Raw genomic sequence first — 17,317 nt, 5'->3', positions numbered from 1 at the left:
TTCAACAATTATCAATTGAGGATCTAATGGGTGCCAGGCGCTTTCATGGACATTATTTTATTCGATCTTTAAAATAAGCCCAAGAGGACTTATTTACAGGTGATAAAAATAAGACAAAAATAGACCTTTAGTAACTTGCTCAAGGTCAAATCACTAGGAAGATGGTAGAGTCAGCCTTTGTGTCCAGACGCTTTCGGCCCGAGCCCATGTGCTCTTGCTTACACCTCACTCTCTTAAAATCCAGAAGAGAGGTGGCCCTATTTTTCAGTTCAGGTAGTCTAGCATTCTACCTCAGCCTGGTTAAGTGTCCCAGTTTAAGTATGGAAGGGTGATCTAGTGCAGATGGGAACCCTGTTATGAATAATCCCACTCATTGATGAACAACATAAGCAATAGGACTAGAAAGAATCCCCTTGGAGGTGAGTCAGTGGTGGCATCTCTACCAGGGACAGAGAGTGTGAAAGGGACATCAGATGCCAAGTGTAATCTCCTTCGAGAATCTCTAGATGGTGAGTAGACCTACTCTGCTTTTAGTTGGCTTTGACCCTGGAGGTGTTTCAAGAGGCCCTTGTGATGGAATCTCAGTTTCTTCCATATGGGCTCTTTCTTTAGTTATGATTATGGGCTTCAAACAACTGAAGAGTTTAGAGGCCATGGATTTCTTCAGAACATATTTCTATTGAAATTGGTAATTCTGGCAAGGATTTAACAAATAAGACAGTCTTTCTTGGTCGGCTGAGGTTTACGCTCAGGACTCCAAGCTCTAGATGTCACCGACGGAGGTTTAGGTCATACTAACACGCTTACTTGGGCACAGGCATTTTTTTGTAGCACTCTTCCTAAGTCAGCTCTCCCCAAAAGTTCCAAATCAATAGGAATATATTTCAATTAGAAAAAAACTAGATACTAAAGAAATGGTTAAATAAAAGCTAAAAAGGAAGAAAGTTTAAGGCAGTGGTTCTCAACATTACCATGTTTCCCCGAAAATAAGACCTAGTTGGACCATCAGCTCTAATGCACCTTTTGGAGCAAAAATTTATGTAAGACCCGATCTTATTTTACTATAACATAAGACCGGGTCTTATAACATGTAAGACCCGGTCTTATATTAATTATTGCTCCAAAAGACGCATTAGAGTTCATGGCCCGACTAGGCCTTATTTTCGGGGAAACAGGGTAGTATTACCTAGGGACCTCTAAAAAATTGTAATACCCAGGCCACACCTTGGACCAATTAAATCAGTATCTATGGGGATGGGACTCAGGACCCAGTGGTTGTCAGTTCCCCAGGTGAGTCCATTGTGTAGCTAAAGATGAGACCCACAGCTTACTGACCAGTCCTCTCACGCAGCTCAAGTAGCACAGGGCCAGCAGCTGTGCCTGGATTCTTAGGACTGGGATCAACCCCAAGGTTGGACAGCTAGTGCAGGGCTTCAGGGCTCAGTCAGAGACCTCCGGGCAGAGAATACTTTGGGCCCCACCTGTTAGCTCAGCGGTGAGCTATCTGTCCTGCTCAATAGCCACCTCACAAATGTGGAAATACATTTACGAGCTGCTTTATTTTTCTATTCTAAATAAAAATAACTTGATTGAGGCATAAAAAATTAGTGTTACAATTTAAGATTATAGAAAGCTATGAAAAATGGCAACTGTTAATTACTTAAAAACCTAGCTGGGTATTTTTAAGAAAGGAAAATGTAGACAGTTGTCTAAACTCCTATCTTCAGATTACATCATGGACCTTGCCTTGAAACCAGGTGGTCTATGGGTGGTTCTGGAATGTTGATTGCTCATCTGTGCTTTAGCTTATGGTTCTCTAATACCTGCATAGACATTAGCTACTTAATTTTCTGAAGCTCTCTACTTATTGGGAAATAACCTGTAATCTAGTTCTTTAGACTTGGCATTTTTTTTCATGGAGTGGTTAAAATTAGAAAAAGGCAACAACTGGCCTTCAGAAAAGTGTAAATGCAAGGATGATGTGTTCATGTGGCAAATTTGGTTAACGGAGTTTGATGCAGTTATAAGCTCTAACAAGACCAGCAGCTATGAAGTGGTACAGAGCTAAAATTCCAGGTTGATAACTCTGAACAACAACTGAAGTGCAATTTCTGATGTTGTGGGTGTTGTCTTCTTTGGATCACTTACACACCACACACAGACAAACATTCACTCACATACCCTCACTCATTCCCACACTCATACACGTACACACACACACACTCTGGGGACAGAGTCCCAGAGAGCAGTTTCCAGGCTCTCAGCCTCACGTGGAAAGGTGCTGGCTCGGGTAGTAGATGGCCATCAGCTGTAACCAGTTAGCCATTAGCCACAGATATAACTGCGGTGGCTGAGCTAGCAAGCGCAGATTGCAGTTAGCAAGTGAGGTTGGTTGGCAGAGAAGTGGACAGCGGATTGCGGATAGCGTGGCTCCTACTTCCTGTGTCTCTAATCCAGCCGCCAACGAGAATATAGTGGTGTGACTCCCCTACCTATGGCTCAGTTGTTGTTCCTTTTTGGCCTCACCATATCCTGCGTTCTTATGCGGGGAGCGGGAGCTGAGACCCAGCATGACTCCCTGCATGACACACACACACACACACACCCACACACATACACGCACACACACACCCACACACACTTCCCCATCTTCCTGGCAATTCGCTGCATTGTTTATCCTCAGGAGCACTTGGTTTTTTCACTGATAAAAGCTTCCTGGTGGGGAATTTAATTGAGGAAGAGTGAAAAAGGAAGAAATATAGCCAGTGTAGGGCTTGCTAGTGAGCAAAAAGACAGATCATATGAAACAAAGTTTTAATTTTTATTTTACATATTTATACATAAAACTTTCAGGGAACCCTCTGAATCCAACAGAATGTTAATAGCACATCTAAAAATGAACTTCAGGTAGTCAACATTCACAAAATGTTGAAAACTGATTAAAATATACATATTACGGAGATCTACAATTTCACTACGAGGCAGGCATGTATTTTCTGACTTGTATAGCACCGTCATTTACAGTTCTTTAAAACTACAGTGAAGAATGAGTCAATGGTAAAATACTGCTCCAACTTAACATCTCTAAATGCATAAAAACAAAGTCAAAACTACCCTCTTTTATTAACCATGATTTGTGATGGTGTAAGTACTGTACATTTTTTGTAACAATATTTTATTAAAATGCCTGGTATTTAGTGGCACAGTAAAAAAATTAAAATAAATTAAGAAGCAAAGGCCAATCACTGGACGTTAAGCTTCAGACATTACCAATGACTAACACTGATGTTTGTTTGTTTGTGCGCCACCTTTAGCAACAGCATTTTTACAACCACAGAAGCAAAAAAAAAGTCTAGCTTGTCCTCTGGTTGGATGGCTTCTTTTCACTTTGCAGGCATTTTCTCTGCCATGTGCTTCTGTTGACTTTCGGCATGTCTGTCAAATTAATAATACAATTGTTTAGTGCTAAGCAGAACGATCCAAGCTGCTTTCCAATCAACAGCTAAAACATCCTCCAAACGGAGGTTCCGAATTACTCATAGCGAAATCCAGAGAACCAAGAAAACAGTTCTTCATTCCAATGGATTTGTCCTCTTCAATTTTAATATTTTATGCATGATTCCTTTTATTTAATAAATCACTGGATTAACCTAAGACTGGTAGATGTCACCACCTTTGAGAAAAGTGCCGTGTTTAAAAATGAAAAGAGGTAAGTCTCTGGGATCATGTATTCCACAAATGTGCCTTCTAAGTGTGCCTTTACTATGTGCCTTCTAAGTGGCAGGCACTGCTCCTGGTTTGAGGGGTTTGGTGGTGAGCAGACAATGAGGTCTTTGTTCTCATGGAGCATATATTTCAAAGGAGAGAGATGAGAAAGGCACAAATAGCAAACAAGGAGAGAGAGAGCCATAGAAAGGAAGTGCTAAGCAAGACCAGGGGGTATGACAGAAAGTTAACGTTGTCACTGCTTTATCTAAACACGGGCACACACACAGAGATGCAAATTTAAGTGTTAGCAATGCTCCTGACAGAAATCTGAATCCAGTTCCATTCTCACAAAAGCTAATGTGGGAGGCAGAAAGGCTAAAGGGTGTCAAATATGTGATGGAAGGAGATTTAACTTTGGGTGGTGAACACACAAAGCAATATACAGATGATGTATTAGACTTGTACACCTGAAACCTAATAATTTTATTAACCAATGTCACCCCAATAAATTTAATAATAATAAAAAAAGCTAATGTCTTCCTGGCAAATGGCAGCCCTTTGTGGATGTAAAGATTTTCCATGCTTGCATACTTTTTCCCCTTCAATTAGTCCTAAGGGCGTGATCACGGCAGTGAGGTAGGGGGTCGGGTGGGGTGAGTCTTATTCATCGAGCCCAACTGTGGCCTGTGAGCCCCAAGTGGCCAACCCAGCACCTGGCTGGTGGGAGAAATGGCCAAGCTGCTTACGTCACTTGACTAGGCACTAATTAAATGTCTTCTCAGGGAATGGTAGGATCTGACAGTTGCAAAAGACAAATGTTTTGGAGGATTTTAGGAAATTATAAATTTGGGAGGAGAAAAGTATCTAGGGTGTGGTTTCCAGCTGTACTCAAAGGATCGGGGCAGTTTTTGGTGCTGCCCTGATCTGGGTCATCAACGACGTCAAGTTTAATTCATCGGTTGTGTGCAGAATGTCTCCTATCTTTGGAACAGGGAAAGCAAATCACAAATACTTTCAGAAATAGGGAAGTAACAGCAGTGTCATTGCCACAGTCAGCGGCCCACAATTAATTGATGATATTCATTTAACAATGAAGGAACTCAAGGAAAAGTTATCAGCCCTCTATTCCTAAAAAAAAAAAAAAGAAAGCAAAACATGCCCTTTAGCAGACCCCCTTACGTCTCTGTTTATGTGTATAAAAGAACCTTGGTCCTATTCATAAAGTAGCTCATAGGACTCACTAACAGATAACAGATTCAGCTCAAGAAATATTTTGATCTCCAATGAGTGAAGGTTCCACTGTAGCTAATAAGGTTATACAAATCTTACAGCAGCTTTAAAATATGTATCTGTGTGTGCGTGTGTGTGTCCACGTGCACGTGCCTGCACATATACAGCATGGGTTTTTTTCTGTGAGAGAAGGAAAGAACAGACAGGAAATAGGTTCTGAAAACATTGAAAATTGGGTATTATTTTCAGAGGTACATACCGTGTTTCCCCGAAAATAAGACCTACCCGGACAATCAGCTCTAATGCGTCTTTTGGAGCAAAAATTAATATAAGACCTGGTCTTATGTTATAGTATAGTATTAGTATTAGTATTAGTATTAGTATTAGTATTAGTATTAGTATAGTATAAGACCTGGTCTTATATTATAGTAAAATAAGACCGGGTCTTATAGTAATTTTTGCTCCAAAAGATGCAGTACAGCTGATTGTCCAGCTAGGTCTTATTTTCGGGGAAACAAAGTACAAGAATTTCAGTAAAATTTTGAAAGGAGGGAAAAGAGTTTCAGTCCATAAAAAGTAAATGGTCTCACATCAACTATTTATATGAAAGTCCTTATCAGGATTTGTTTCACTCAAGGCCCACTAAGCAACAATCATTATTGAGGACCTACTACGTACCTGGAAGGCCCTGTCTTAGGCTCTGGGGACATAGCAATAAATGAAAATGGCGTTGTCTCTGCTCTCGGGGGTTTACTGTCAGGAAGGGACAGACAGCAGACCAACAAATATAACACAATATGACTGAACTCCATATGCGAGGGAGGCCATGTTGCCAGGAACAAAAGAAAAGGGTTCTACCTGAGTCTTGGGGTGGGGGAGGCAGGGAGCACTTCTCCAAAGAGGTGTCACCCAAACCAGTGGTCCTCCCTTGGCTGCACACTGAAATCATCTGGGGAGCTTTAAAAACTCCTAATACCCACCACACTCCACAGAATAATTAAATAGAATCTTTGGGAGTGAGACCCAGGTATCAACAGGTTTTAAAGCTCCCCGGGTGGTTCCACTGTGCTGCCAAACCTGAGAACCACGGACCTGAACTGCCCGCTGGAATGGTAGGAGCTAGACAGGGAAAGGGAAGAGGTGAACAGGATTCCAGCAGTTTCTCCAGTCATGCTCTCAAGCCCTCTAGCAGCTGCTGCCAAACTCTGGGACCGTTACCTTGAGGAACTTTACGTATCCTCAGTTTCCCCCAGGAGCAAAGTAGTATTTCTGCAGCCAGGAACGGACATAGCAACTTCTCCCCACCTGCTCCAATTTAAAGGGTTCTTCTAACACTTTTAAATTAGTGACTCCTCTCCTATATTAACCTGTGGATCTGCCTGCCCTGCGTCCCATGATCACACCACCTGCAAGGTATAAAAAAATACACTACAAATCTAAGTATGTAATAGCTTAATCCTTTGAGAGAAGGGAGGAGCCTGCCAAAGTCCTCTGTACCATGAGGAAGGTCAGTGCTGCTTTGAGGGGCCGAGAAAAGGTCTCTGCTGTCACAGGAAAGTCACAGAATTTACCCGAGTTTAAATACGTTTCAGAAGATGCAGGTGCTGGTTGTATAGTCCAGTACTGATTTCCCATCATCTTAATACCTGTAGGCACATTTCTTAGACTGACAAAAAGGGATATGTCTTAGAGCGGTTGGTGCAGTGCATGAATGCATCTGTAGATGGCAATAATATTATTTGAGTGTTACTGTGATATTTCAGATGCAGGCAAATATGCTAAGAAGGTATGAGAAGGCCTTCTGGTGTTTTTTTTTGTTTGTTTTTTTTTGTTAGGGGTGAGGCAATATAATATTCAAAGCATACAAAACAGAGTGCTGCTCATAGGCCTTAAAAAAAAAAGCCTAAACACAGTTTCTGTGGCATTTATTCTGCTACCCAAACTATCTTTATAACATTGCATTTAGAAAAGTATTTTACACTGACAAGAGGTCCTGGGAGCATTTTCACTACATGTTTTTAAGCTTTTCTAGGATGGTTCTGGGTCATGTGGTTAATTCCTTATGTTATTGTAACACGCAGGGTTCTTTCTTTCCTTGGGGAGCCTTCTACCCTCTGAATACCATTTCTAGGATGAATAATAATTGTTGCCTCCTGGTTTAAAGGCTTCGCATGAATTGTCTCAGAAAAGGCGTCAGAGTAAATATGAGATAATAGGAACGCTTACAGTAGTGCATGTCTTTATAGGCTTACGGCGACAGGCTTTGCAACAAGGAGAACTACTAAGAAATGCCACGTTCTGAGCAGCATTAGCCTAGTTTTCTTATCCCCTCGGGAAGGAAACATTCTTTACCTCTTTCCAGAGAGGCGCTTGGAGCCAGGCCCAGCTAGAAACTCAAGTCCTGGAGTGTCCCCCTGGTGAGAACAATCTGGTGGCACTGATGCTATGGAAAGATGCCAGTGTCCTGCCTTCTGGGCCTGGCAGATGCGATCAGAGTCAGGTCACATAACAGCAAGTGCCATTTTGTGGCAGTTACCACGGGACTGCTCCTATGCAGCAACCACGTCAGCATGGAATGGCTTAGGGCCAACGCCCCGGGGGCCTGTCCTTCAGGATCACGGCCCTGTAAGTGGCCAGAACTACTGACCTGACCTGGGTGGGCTGTAAGACGTGCTAATGCCCTGACACTCCATCACAAGGAGAGGCTGGCTGTGGAAAAGCAATGCATTTGGAAAGCAGTTTGGGCCGCTTCCCCTCCACTTAAACAGCTGACACCAGCAGAGATTAGGTGACTTACTCATGAAAGTTCTCTACAGCTTGCTCGTGCCCAAATTCTTAAACTCCAGACCACCCCAAGCTTCTTTCTTTCTTTGGAAAGGGCAAAGCATCACTGACCTGGTCAAGTCTTCGATGTCCACTAGCATGGCGTCCTGTTCCGTGTGCAGCTCATCTCGGATGAGGAGCAGCTGGACCAGCTCTTCATTCAAGCCTGGGGTGAAGAGAGCGTTTAAAAATAGGTAAGACTGCATCCAAGTCACAAGGAGTAACTATGGACCATTATACATGTACCACAGACACTTACCTACATATATATATATAGTTAAACATAATCGGAAAGCTATTTTTGTTAAAATTTAGAATTCTTATACTAGCTTCTCAGAAGCTCAGGAGAAGCTGTCAATTTGAGAACATGACTCATTTGTGCCATTACAGGAGTGTTGGAAGAAAAGGAATACAAAGCGTTTCTAAATACATTCACATCTAAGTGGGAAAAGAAATAGTTAACTATTAGGAAAACAGCCTGTTAGAAAAAGCGGGGTTTTGTTTCGAAGAAACGTGAGCAAAAAAGTCTGGGGATCGTTAGGTTTCCCACGGGTCGTCTTCAGGCTGCTCCGGCCACGCTGACAGCTACGCCAGGTGCCCCGCTGGAGAGCATGGTGCCTCAGGGATGCAACCTAGGGAAGGAGCGGTGTCACGTGCAGGTTGTTCTAGGAAAAAGTATTCACTAAACATACTGGAAAGCCAGGTGTGTAAGATCTGAACACAACCCCTGCAATCTCTGGGCAATAGGTGCCAAGGCAAACATCCTTAGGATTTATACTGGGACTAAAATAGATGGAAACATTTTTTTTTTTTTTTTTTTTATGCATATCTTTATTTTTTTTAATTATAGTTGACACACAATATCATATTAATTCCAGATGTACAGCATAGTGATTAGACAGTTATATAACTTTTGAAGTAATCACCATAAGTCTAGTACCCATCTGGCACCATCTATAGCTATCACAATATTATTGACTATATTCCCTATGCTGTGCATTGCATCTCTGTGACGGTTTTTATAACTGGCTATTTGTATTTCTTAATCTCTTTCATCTTTTTCACCTATCCCCCAATCCCTTCTCATCTGGCAGCCATCAGTTTTAGATACCACATATTAATGAAATCATACGGTGTTTGTCTTTGTTTGACTTATTTTAGTTAATATAATGCCCTCAAGGTTCATCCATGTTGTCCCGAATGGCAAGATTTCATTGTTTATGGCTGAGTAATATTCCATTTTCTGTATGTCCCACATCTTCTTTTTTTTTTTTTTTACAAAACTTAGACATTTATCATTTATATCCCTCACACTGTGTGAACCCCCCTCCCCCCATCCACTATCCCTCTGTACGTTCCCAAAACCTCTCACCTTCCCCTTATCCCCACCCCCCCGCCCCTCTAGCAACCCTCTGTTTTTCCTCCATGTTTCCAAAACTGTGGAAACATTTTTAATCCTCCTGAAAACTATGAACAAGCAAGCGGCTCCCTTTTGCTTTTTACCCCTCAGTGCAGCTAAGAATGAAAGCTTCTAGGTCTGGACCCATGGACCCGTGGAAGACAGCATTCATTTAGCAAGAGCTCTGGGCCTTGGAAACCAAAGGAAGGAAGTGGGTATTCTGCAAGGTCCTCCTTGGAAATGCTTTTAGAGAGCTTGACTTCAAATGATGCATCTGCCTGCCTTTTAGTTCAGACTAGTTTCCAATTTAAAAAAGAGAGAAGAAAAAAAAAATCACACAAATAGGTGGTAAAATATCACTTGACAGAATAACACTCCTAGGAATTTATTCGCAACTAAAATTACAATGTAGGAGAATCAAGACAAAAATCCTGTGACTCTATGGTTTCTTAATTAAAATGTTAAACTCTGTCTCTTTGTTTTAAAACAATACTGACTGTATTAACTCGACACTGAATATGTCCAATTTTATTTTTTCCGATGTGTTCTTCGGCTAGCTTTTTATACTAGTACCCAGTAGAATGCCTGCATAGTACATGACGTTTTTAACTTTTTATTATGGAAAATTTCAAACTGATACAAAACCAAAGAGAACAGTTTGAGAACCCCTATGCCCCGTGCATCCAACTACCTTCAACAATTATCAACTCATGGCCAAACTTGATTCATCCATCTCCCCTTCCCCCCCTGGATTATTTTAAAGCAAATTCTAGACATCATAGTGTTTCATCTATTAGTGCTTTAGTATGTATCTCTAAAGACAGGGCTCTTTAAAAAAAAAACCAAAACACCACAACAACTTTATCGTACCGAAATAAATAAATAAATAAATAAATAAATAAATAAATAAATAAATAAATACTTAATAAAACATTTAGTTGGTGTTCAAATTTCTCCACTTGGCTCTTAACTGCTTTTGGTAGTTGGTTTGTTTGAATGCATTTGGTTTGCATGTGTCTGAGGTGGTTTCATCTGTAAGTCCATAAGATTTTATCAAATCATACATGGCAGAGGGCTTGAGGGTCCATCTGGCCTAACCACACTGCCCACGTGAGCATGTTCTTTCATTCAGCCAATCAGCTCACATGATTGCCACTAACTCACCACCGCTCTGCACACTTCAGTTATTCTGGGGGAAGAGGCCCATATTTTGTCATTCTCTAATTTTCACATATTGATCACATGTATTTTCACTACCTAGTGTACCACAAGATAAGGCAACTTTGGATTTGATGACCTAAAATTGAATGTATATACAAGTAAATTGAGAGTAGAATTGTATAACAAATGACTTGTAACTACTAAATTGTACTAGAAACAGATGTTGCAAGGCAAATACATGCTCGGCACTTGCTAGGAGCTGGCGATTTAAGATGAATAAAAAGGACCTATAACCTCTGTACACCTTGAACAACTCTTAAAGTTCTGAATATTTCAAAGTAATAACAAAAAAATAAAGAGAGAGAGGGGACCTTGAGATTCTCTTCCTTTCCTTGCAAGCACACAGGAGGAACCCAATAAAATGTGTACAAAGAAACTGAATCACAGGAAGTGGTACTATCCCATTATATTTTGTATTTAATATCCCATTTTCAAGCACGTCTCACACTTACTTTCTATCTGGGAATGGAGGTCGTTGACTATCACTTGTAGCTGCCCAATAGTCATGTCTCTCAGGTCTGTGGGCTTTAAACTTCTTTTCATCAAGCATTCACTTATATGAGGCATGTGTGGCAGCTGAAGGTGCAGAGGAGAAGAAATGGAGGTAAGAAGACAGCAGCAAGTACACTGAACATAAAGACCCAGTTTTTTATTCCTAAAAGACCCGCCCTCACTCACCCACTTCAATTCAAGTCTGGGCTTAAAAGCTTTCCCAGTCTGACTTTCCCAATGCGAGGCATTACACACCACATTGTCTAAAACGCCACTGGCCGCAGATGCTACACTTCTCAAATCAAAAGCTTTTGGACTGGTTCTTAACACATGCTGTGACAACCGTGAGTCAATTATTATTTCCACAAATGAATTACTGGGGAACTCAAGTAATATGAATGACCTGGATAAAATTAATATCAGCTATTTATTAATTTATACCATGCTACAAGCATTGTGCTATGTGCGTTGAATACTCTGTTCACTGAATTCTCACTACTGCGCTCTGACATAGGTATTCTTATTATTCCCATTTCATAGATGAGAAAACTGAGACTTATGTAACTTGCTCAGAGCCCTACAGCAGGTCAGTGGCAGAGCTAGACTTAAAATCCAAAGTGCAGGGTTCTTATCCACTATGCTTTACTGTCTTTGTTGAAACAGGGCTGTAGTAATAGTGAGTTTGACACAACCAATAGGTTCTTAAACTGAGGTTGCTTTAAAGGACTTTAAATATTCCCATGACAGCTAATATTGCCCGTAAGAAACATAGTAGACATGAATCAAGAGCAAAGTTTACTTTTGTGAAATCTGTCGCTTATGTATCTTTCAGTGATACAATAGAAAGGAAAAAGAAACAAACTTAAATATTTCTCAATGACAGTACTTTTTATAAACTGTCTTGGAGAAACCCAAGTTTGCATAATTCTGGTAAACGACTTAGGACAGCGTCAACCTTTTGCAGCCACCAAACACTCTCTTGCATTTCAGCATTTGCTGCTTACGAGATCAGCGACGGGTGACTTTTTCCTGTTCTGTTTTTCCACTTCTACTTGCATTTTGGCCATTGGTTTGGCCATGGCGAGGGCCATTTTGGCTTCGGCTTGTAATTTCTTTTGCCTTGTGAGGAAATCCATATCATCTATGGATTCAGATTCCTCTTCAGTAGTGTCTCTGTCAGAATAGGAAGAACTCTGTTTGCTCTGCAAAGGGAAAAACAGGAGCCTTGAGCTTTCCATGCCAGGTACCATCTTGGGAGATGGGCTATCACATTCCCCGAGCCCTCTTCAAGAGTGCCCTCCATCAACTCAGCTTGTCTCTGTACCAATCTCAAGTCACATTAATAAAGGGAGCCTATTTCCTCAGTATCAATAATAGACTCTGATTGTAGTATAAAGAATAGCACAATAAATAATAGGGAGAATATATTTATGACAAACTGGAGACTTTTTATTTTTCATTTTTAGTCTCAAAACTTTGCTGAAGTGACCAGACACAGTAGAATATTTAACTCAGAGTTAAGGTGTTGTGTTGCTTTCTGGAGTGGACAGGATCTCTGGTATCCAATGACCGACATAGTTTCCTTGGTAAGAAAACATGAATGGTTAGGGAGAAAGCTGATAGACAGACCGCACAGAGTGGAAAGAATTCTGGAAACAAGCACCCATGATCAGTAGCCACCTTTTAGAACATGTGTGTAAGGAATGAGTAAGGAATGCAACACATTGTCTTGCTGGTTTCTCTGAGCAACACCTCTAAGGCATTAGCCTTCCCACCTGCCCTGCCCCCCACTCCCCGGCCTTTTAAAATGTGTCCTACTGCTATTCTGGGTTCATATTTCTACACCCAGTGGGGAAGGATTGGTATTTAGCATATTTTCCTTCAGAATTCTTTAGGGCACAGGTGATTTCTCTTGTGGTTTAATATAAAAGTAGTTGCTAACTTGAACAGAGCTTATGTATCCTTGTTGTATCACGGTTTTGATGCTTTAGTCACTGCCAAATTTTAGGAGCGTGCCATGTTAAAAAATGCAGAGACATTTCTCTTTTCAAACCGCTGCAATGTTTGCTCACCAAGCAACAGAAAAGAAGCTCCATGAGCAGGAAAGCACGCACACTGGGCTTCAGTGGCAGCTTTGGGACTCACCATGGGCGACAAGGGGGTGTCCAGGCTGGTTTCGGTCTTACTGTCATCAGCGTCGCTGTCTTTGTCACTGCCGCTGTCATTGACAAAGCATATCTGCAGGTTCATCCCACTCTGGAGGCTGGGCAGAAGCAAACAGGTCACTCAGCTATTGGTTATGTGGCTGCACCCAATACTGCTAATAAAACGTAGGTGTATGGGTTCTTCACATGGAGAATTGAATGACCAACACTACTCTTAACTCCTAAATGATAACTTCCACCAGAGAAAGATAATGATAACTTGGTAAATGATAAAATAATAACTTTTACTAATACTGCATGAGTTTTTTTCTGCACTAATTTCACGTTAAGTGAAAAATAATTTAAGGCCACATATTACAGCACCCAGCACAATACCAAATACACAGTTGGTGCCCAATAAAAATGTGTCGAGTCATTGGGTTTCCATTCCTGTCGATGATGATGAATGACTCGGCTGCATGGTGTCATCTAGTGTCCTCTCTCACGGCAACAACACGAGAGCCAGCATGCCGGGGTCACAGCTCTCTGAAGACTTTCTCCCTGTCCCCCCACCCCCGCCGCCAATAGACAGAATAGGGTCAACTGAAGGAAAATTTTATTTAAGGCAGTTGCCAAAAGCCAACCGAGGGAGCACATTTATGTCATTAAGGAAAACACATACACCACAGGTCCACCCTAGAGAAACTTAGGGAAACCCCAAACCCCGTCAGAAAGGCACAACCTTCGAATACAGTGAGGTTCTACAGGCTGCCTCATGCACACAGAGCCTCAGAGGCGGAGATTTCTTGGGAGCTCATCATGTTTGTGGCAAATCCTAAGGCTTCAGGAGTCACGTTGCTGGAAGTGTGGTCGCAAAGGGTCACCCGGCTGTGTACTTGTTACACCCCTAGGCCAGATGGCAGATCCAATTCTTTGTCCTAACCTTCTTTTGAAGTTGAACACATTTCATGAATGTTTGGTGACGGAGAGTTTTTAAAGAAGTAATTTTCTTAAGCACCTCTAGTAACGCCAGTAAGAGTAGAGAAAGAAAAGGCAAAAGGAAGCTTCTCAGCAGCAAGGGATTATGAGGAACCTTATGTCCTAAGTCAGGTATAGGACAGCAGACGCTGACTAGCTCACGCCTTAGTACTGTCACAGGGAGAATGCAAAGAGCTCCTCTGATAGTTGACATTTATATTTGAGGTTTTTTTTTATTTGAATAGCTAGGGATGCTCTGTACAAATTGCTCAGATGACACATACAAAATGCTTCTTTGAAAATGATACAGAACCCAGAAAATCTACTGATTCAACACAGGCACCATCTTTGTCACGTGTATGTACTGCCACCTATTGCTCACTTCTAGAATTACTGAAAGTCCCAGCTTATTTGCCCAGTAAGGAAACGCAGCCTTTCCCTCAGGAGGCCCATTTCTGTTCCTTTCCGGTCATCCTGTGCAGGCAGGACAGCAGGGCCCAGGGCTGGGCGCAGAGGGCAACAGGTTCTGCTGCGATCAGCTCAGGGTGCTTGGAGTCCGTCGGACTCACTTCTTTGCCTAGGCATATTACTCTATGACCCTCAGTTTCCTCATCTGTAAAATGGGGTGAATAATTCAGTGTTTTGTACAAAGATGAAAAGGGTTATCTCAGAGCTGGGCATAGAGCAAGTGCTCTGTACAGGTTCATTACCCTCCTTTCTCTGCTTCCTGAAAGCCTAGACAAAGGGACACAGGATTTGTATAAAGGGACCTCTAAAGTCACATACTTGAATAGCTCACCTGGTCACAGCAATTCCCTGAGGCACACTCAGGTTTCTGAGAAAGCGTCCTGGAGCTGGTCTTTAACTGTTAGACAGCTTGGACTTTTATTGAGCTGGAATTTGTCTCCTTTTAACTTTCTTTCACTGGAATTGTTCTCTTGGAAAAATCTAGTAAGTTCAGGTTGCCCTTTGATCCCACACAAATTAAGTTTTAAAATTTATTATCTGTAGTTGTTAAACAACAACAACAACAACAACAAAACACCCAACATCAACCCAATATTAATAAAACTCAAGATCTATGGGTTGGAAGATAATGGGAAATAAAACTACAAATTAAAAAACAGACATATCTTAAAGGCATATTTTAAAATAAAAAGACATTTTAAACTAAACCTAATTTGAATCTAAGATTATGTAGCTTTTTCTATTTATTGAAAAGAAGTATCTGGCCAATGGATACGCAGATGTAAAAGTATAAAATAACCCATGATACCAATACAAAATAAAGTTTAAAACGTCCAAAGGTAATATATTCTGAACAAAGTTTAGTCGTACGTTTTGTTGTTCTGCCCCAAAGCCGACTTTGTGCCCAGGCTCAGCTCAGACCTAAATCAACCATCCCGCAGAGCGTTTCTAATTCAGGAAAGGCAAAGGGAAAAAGGGTGTGTGGGAGGATTTAGTAGTCAGAGTGAGATGAAAAAAACACCTCAGGTAGAAATTCAGAAAATCGCCTTAGTACCACATTATCACCGTGGGAAACGGAACAGAGCTTTGCACAGGGTGAGACTTACAATTCCTTATAGCGGTAATCACCAAGAATGTTACTCTTAGGAAAAGGACATTATATGACATAACAGCTAATGGTTCAGAGGGGATTTTTGTAAAGACATCTTAAAACAGACTCAGGTTTCAACAAGGATTTGTTCGCCTTGAGCCTTTAAGCGGGTTTTAAGATGAAGGAAGCTTTGGGGAGACACAACCACAGCTCTCAAACAGCAGCCTGGCTGTGGGGTGAACAGGGCCACCGGGTGCTGCCCGAGGCCTCTGTGACACAGGGTCAAGTTAGAGAACGCCCGTTCCAGCCCCTTCCTGCCCTGCAGCGGCGTGGCTGTCCTGAGGCTTACTCCTGCAAGCTGGAAGTCCCTGGCCTCTGTCACTCACACTGCAGTGCATACACAGCCTGGAAATCCAGGCTGCCGGGGGTCTACTGCGTCTGGATCTCTCAAGCGCAGTCTGAGGTGAAAACACAACATGATTCCTCATCATGTTAATTAGCAATATAATTTAAAGTCTCCAAGTCATGGTTACTTGGTGTTTCAAATGGCATTTAGCAGAGAGTTGCCTCCAAAAGGCTGCTTGACATCTATCTGTCATGCCCGTGCATTTTAGTTCTGGTTCTCCCAGAAACCTCTTCTCCTTAGGCAGCAATGAAAAACCATACTGCTGGACTGAAACAACTACTTGACTTGGAACTGATGGGTCCTTGAAAAACACACTTAAATAAAAGTTAAAAAAAAAAAGGAAAGAAACCCCATACTTTAAAAAAAAAAGAAAAAGAAAAAGAAAAACCACACTGCTGCCCAGAGACACTGACAGGAAGTCCCGAGGGTCTAGAAAAAGGGTGTTCTGGATGGAGACTGCTCAGAAAAATGAAGAGATAAAGACTGCCTTCCGGACATCCCAGTGGGAACGGAAGTGGCTTTCTGAGTGACAGTGCCTGTTGGCCAGAAGTGGGAAGGCAAGAGTCGAGAGGCTGTTTGTTCAGCACCCACATCTGCTTGGCATTTATGCTGCGGAAGATTGTTAGAAACGCTTTGTGCTGCCCTCCAACTACTGTTAACCAGGGCTATGACTAAAACACGCACAGAACTGAGAGGATGGCAGGGATGAAAAGTTCTTAACTGTTAAGAGGATACCTCAAACACTTAGCCAAGTGGTAATGTGATGTGGCAGAAAGATAAGACTTTTTACAAAATACAAGGACAGGACCAGTTGATTTCCTGAGACAAACAATGTGATGGTCCCAAGGGTCACTGTGACTTCTGGTGGTGCAGGAGCCACCGTGACTCGGCCTCCGTCCTTGGCCTTGGTGTGGTCACTGTGATTGGACTGCTGTGAGGCCAGCTCTGAACTCCAGAACTCTTTGGTGTTTTCTGATTTTAGAAATGGAAATCTCCCAGTACCAGCTTGGACCACCAGCATCTTCATATAAATGTTTAAAATTCTTTGGTTTTACCCCCTGCATTACCCTTTAGTTAACTTCACTTGAAATAGCGCACTGAATTTAAGTTTAAAAGTATGTTCACTTACACTCTCTCCTTGGGTTGAACAACCACCTGTGGATTACAGGCAAGGTAATGGTGACCCAGAGAAGTCAAATGAATTGGGCCAGAGTGGTGACAGCCTGATTCTATTCTAAAAATAGTCCCCATTCTTCCCCTCCTGGTATCTGCCCCCTCTGTAATAGGACTTTGCAGCTTCTTCCATCAAGATGTGGAGTCTATTTCCCTACCCCTGGGCAGGACCCCTCACTTGTCTT

At 41.8% G+C, this 17,317-nt stretch overlaps 1 protein-coding gene across 10 annotated transcripts in view; it reads right to left on the bottom strand.

Annotated features, from left to right (window-relative positions):
* Positions 1–2,802: 2,802 nt before the first annotated feature.
* The window catches only part of SCHIP1 (schwannomin interacting protein 1), a 670,730-nt gene continuing 656,215 nt past the window's right edge, over positions 2,803–17,317 (bottom strand). For all 10 annotated transcript variants that reach the window (XM_019731976.3, XM_074327035.2, XM_019731977.3 and 7 more), the window contains 5 exons: positions 13,019–13,136; positions 11,878–12,075; positions 10,834–10,957; positions 7,834–7,927; positions 2,803–3,435 (listed from right to left, as the gene is read on the bottom strand). In XM_019731976.3, coding sequence (XP_019587535.3) covers positions 3,384–3,435; positions 7,834–7,927; positions 10,834–10,957; positions 11,878–12,075; positions 13,019–13,136 — 586 coding nt within the window. In that variant the 3' untranslated portion in view covers positions 2,803–3,383. The remainder of the gene's footprint in view (positions 3,436–7,833; positions 7,928–10,833; positions 10,958–11,877; positions 12,076–13,018; positions 13,137–17,317) is intronic.

The sequence above is a fragment of the Rhinolophus sinicus genome, chromosome 17 (genome assembly GCF_057876585.1).
Source record: "Rhinolophus sinicus isolate RSI-liver-muscle chromosome 17, RSI-T2T, whole genome shotgun sequence".
NCBI lineage: Eukaryota > Metazoa > Chordata > Mammalia > Chiroptera > Rhinolophidae > Rhinolophus > Rhinolophus sinicus.
This window is presented reverse-complemented; position numbering and strand designations above follow the sequence as displayed.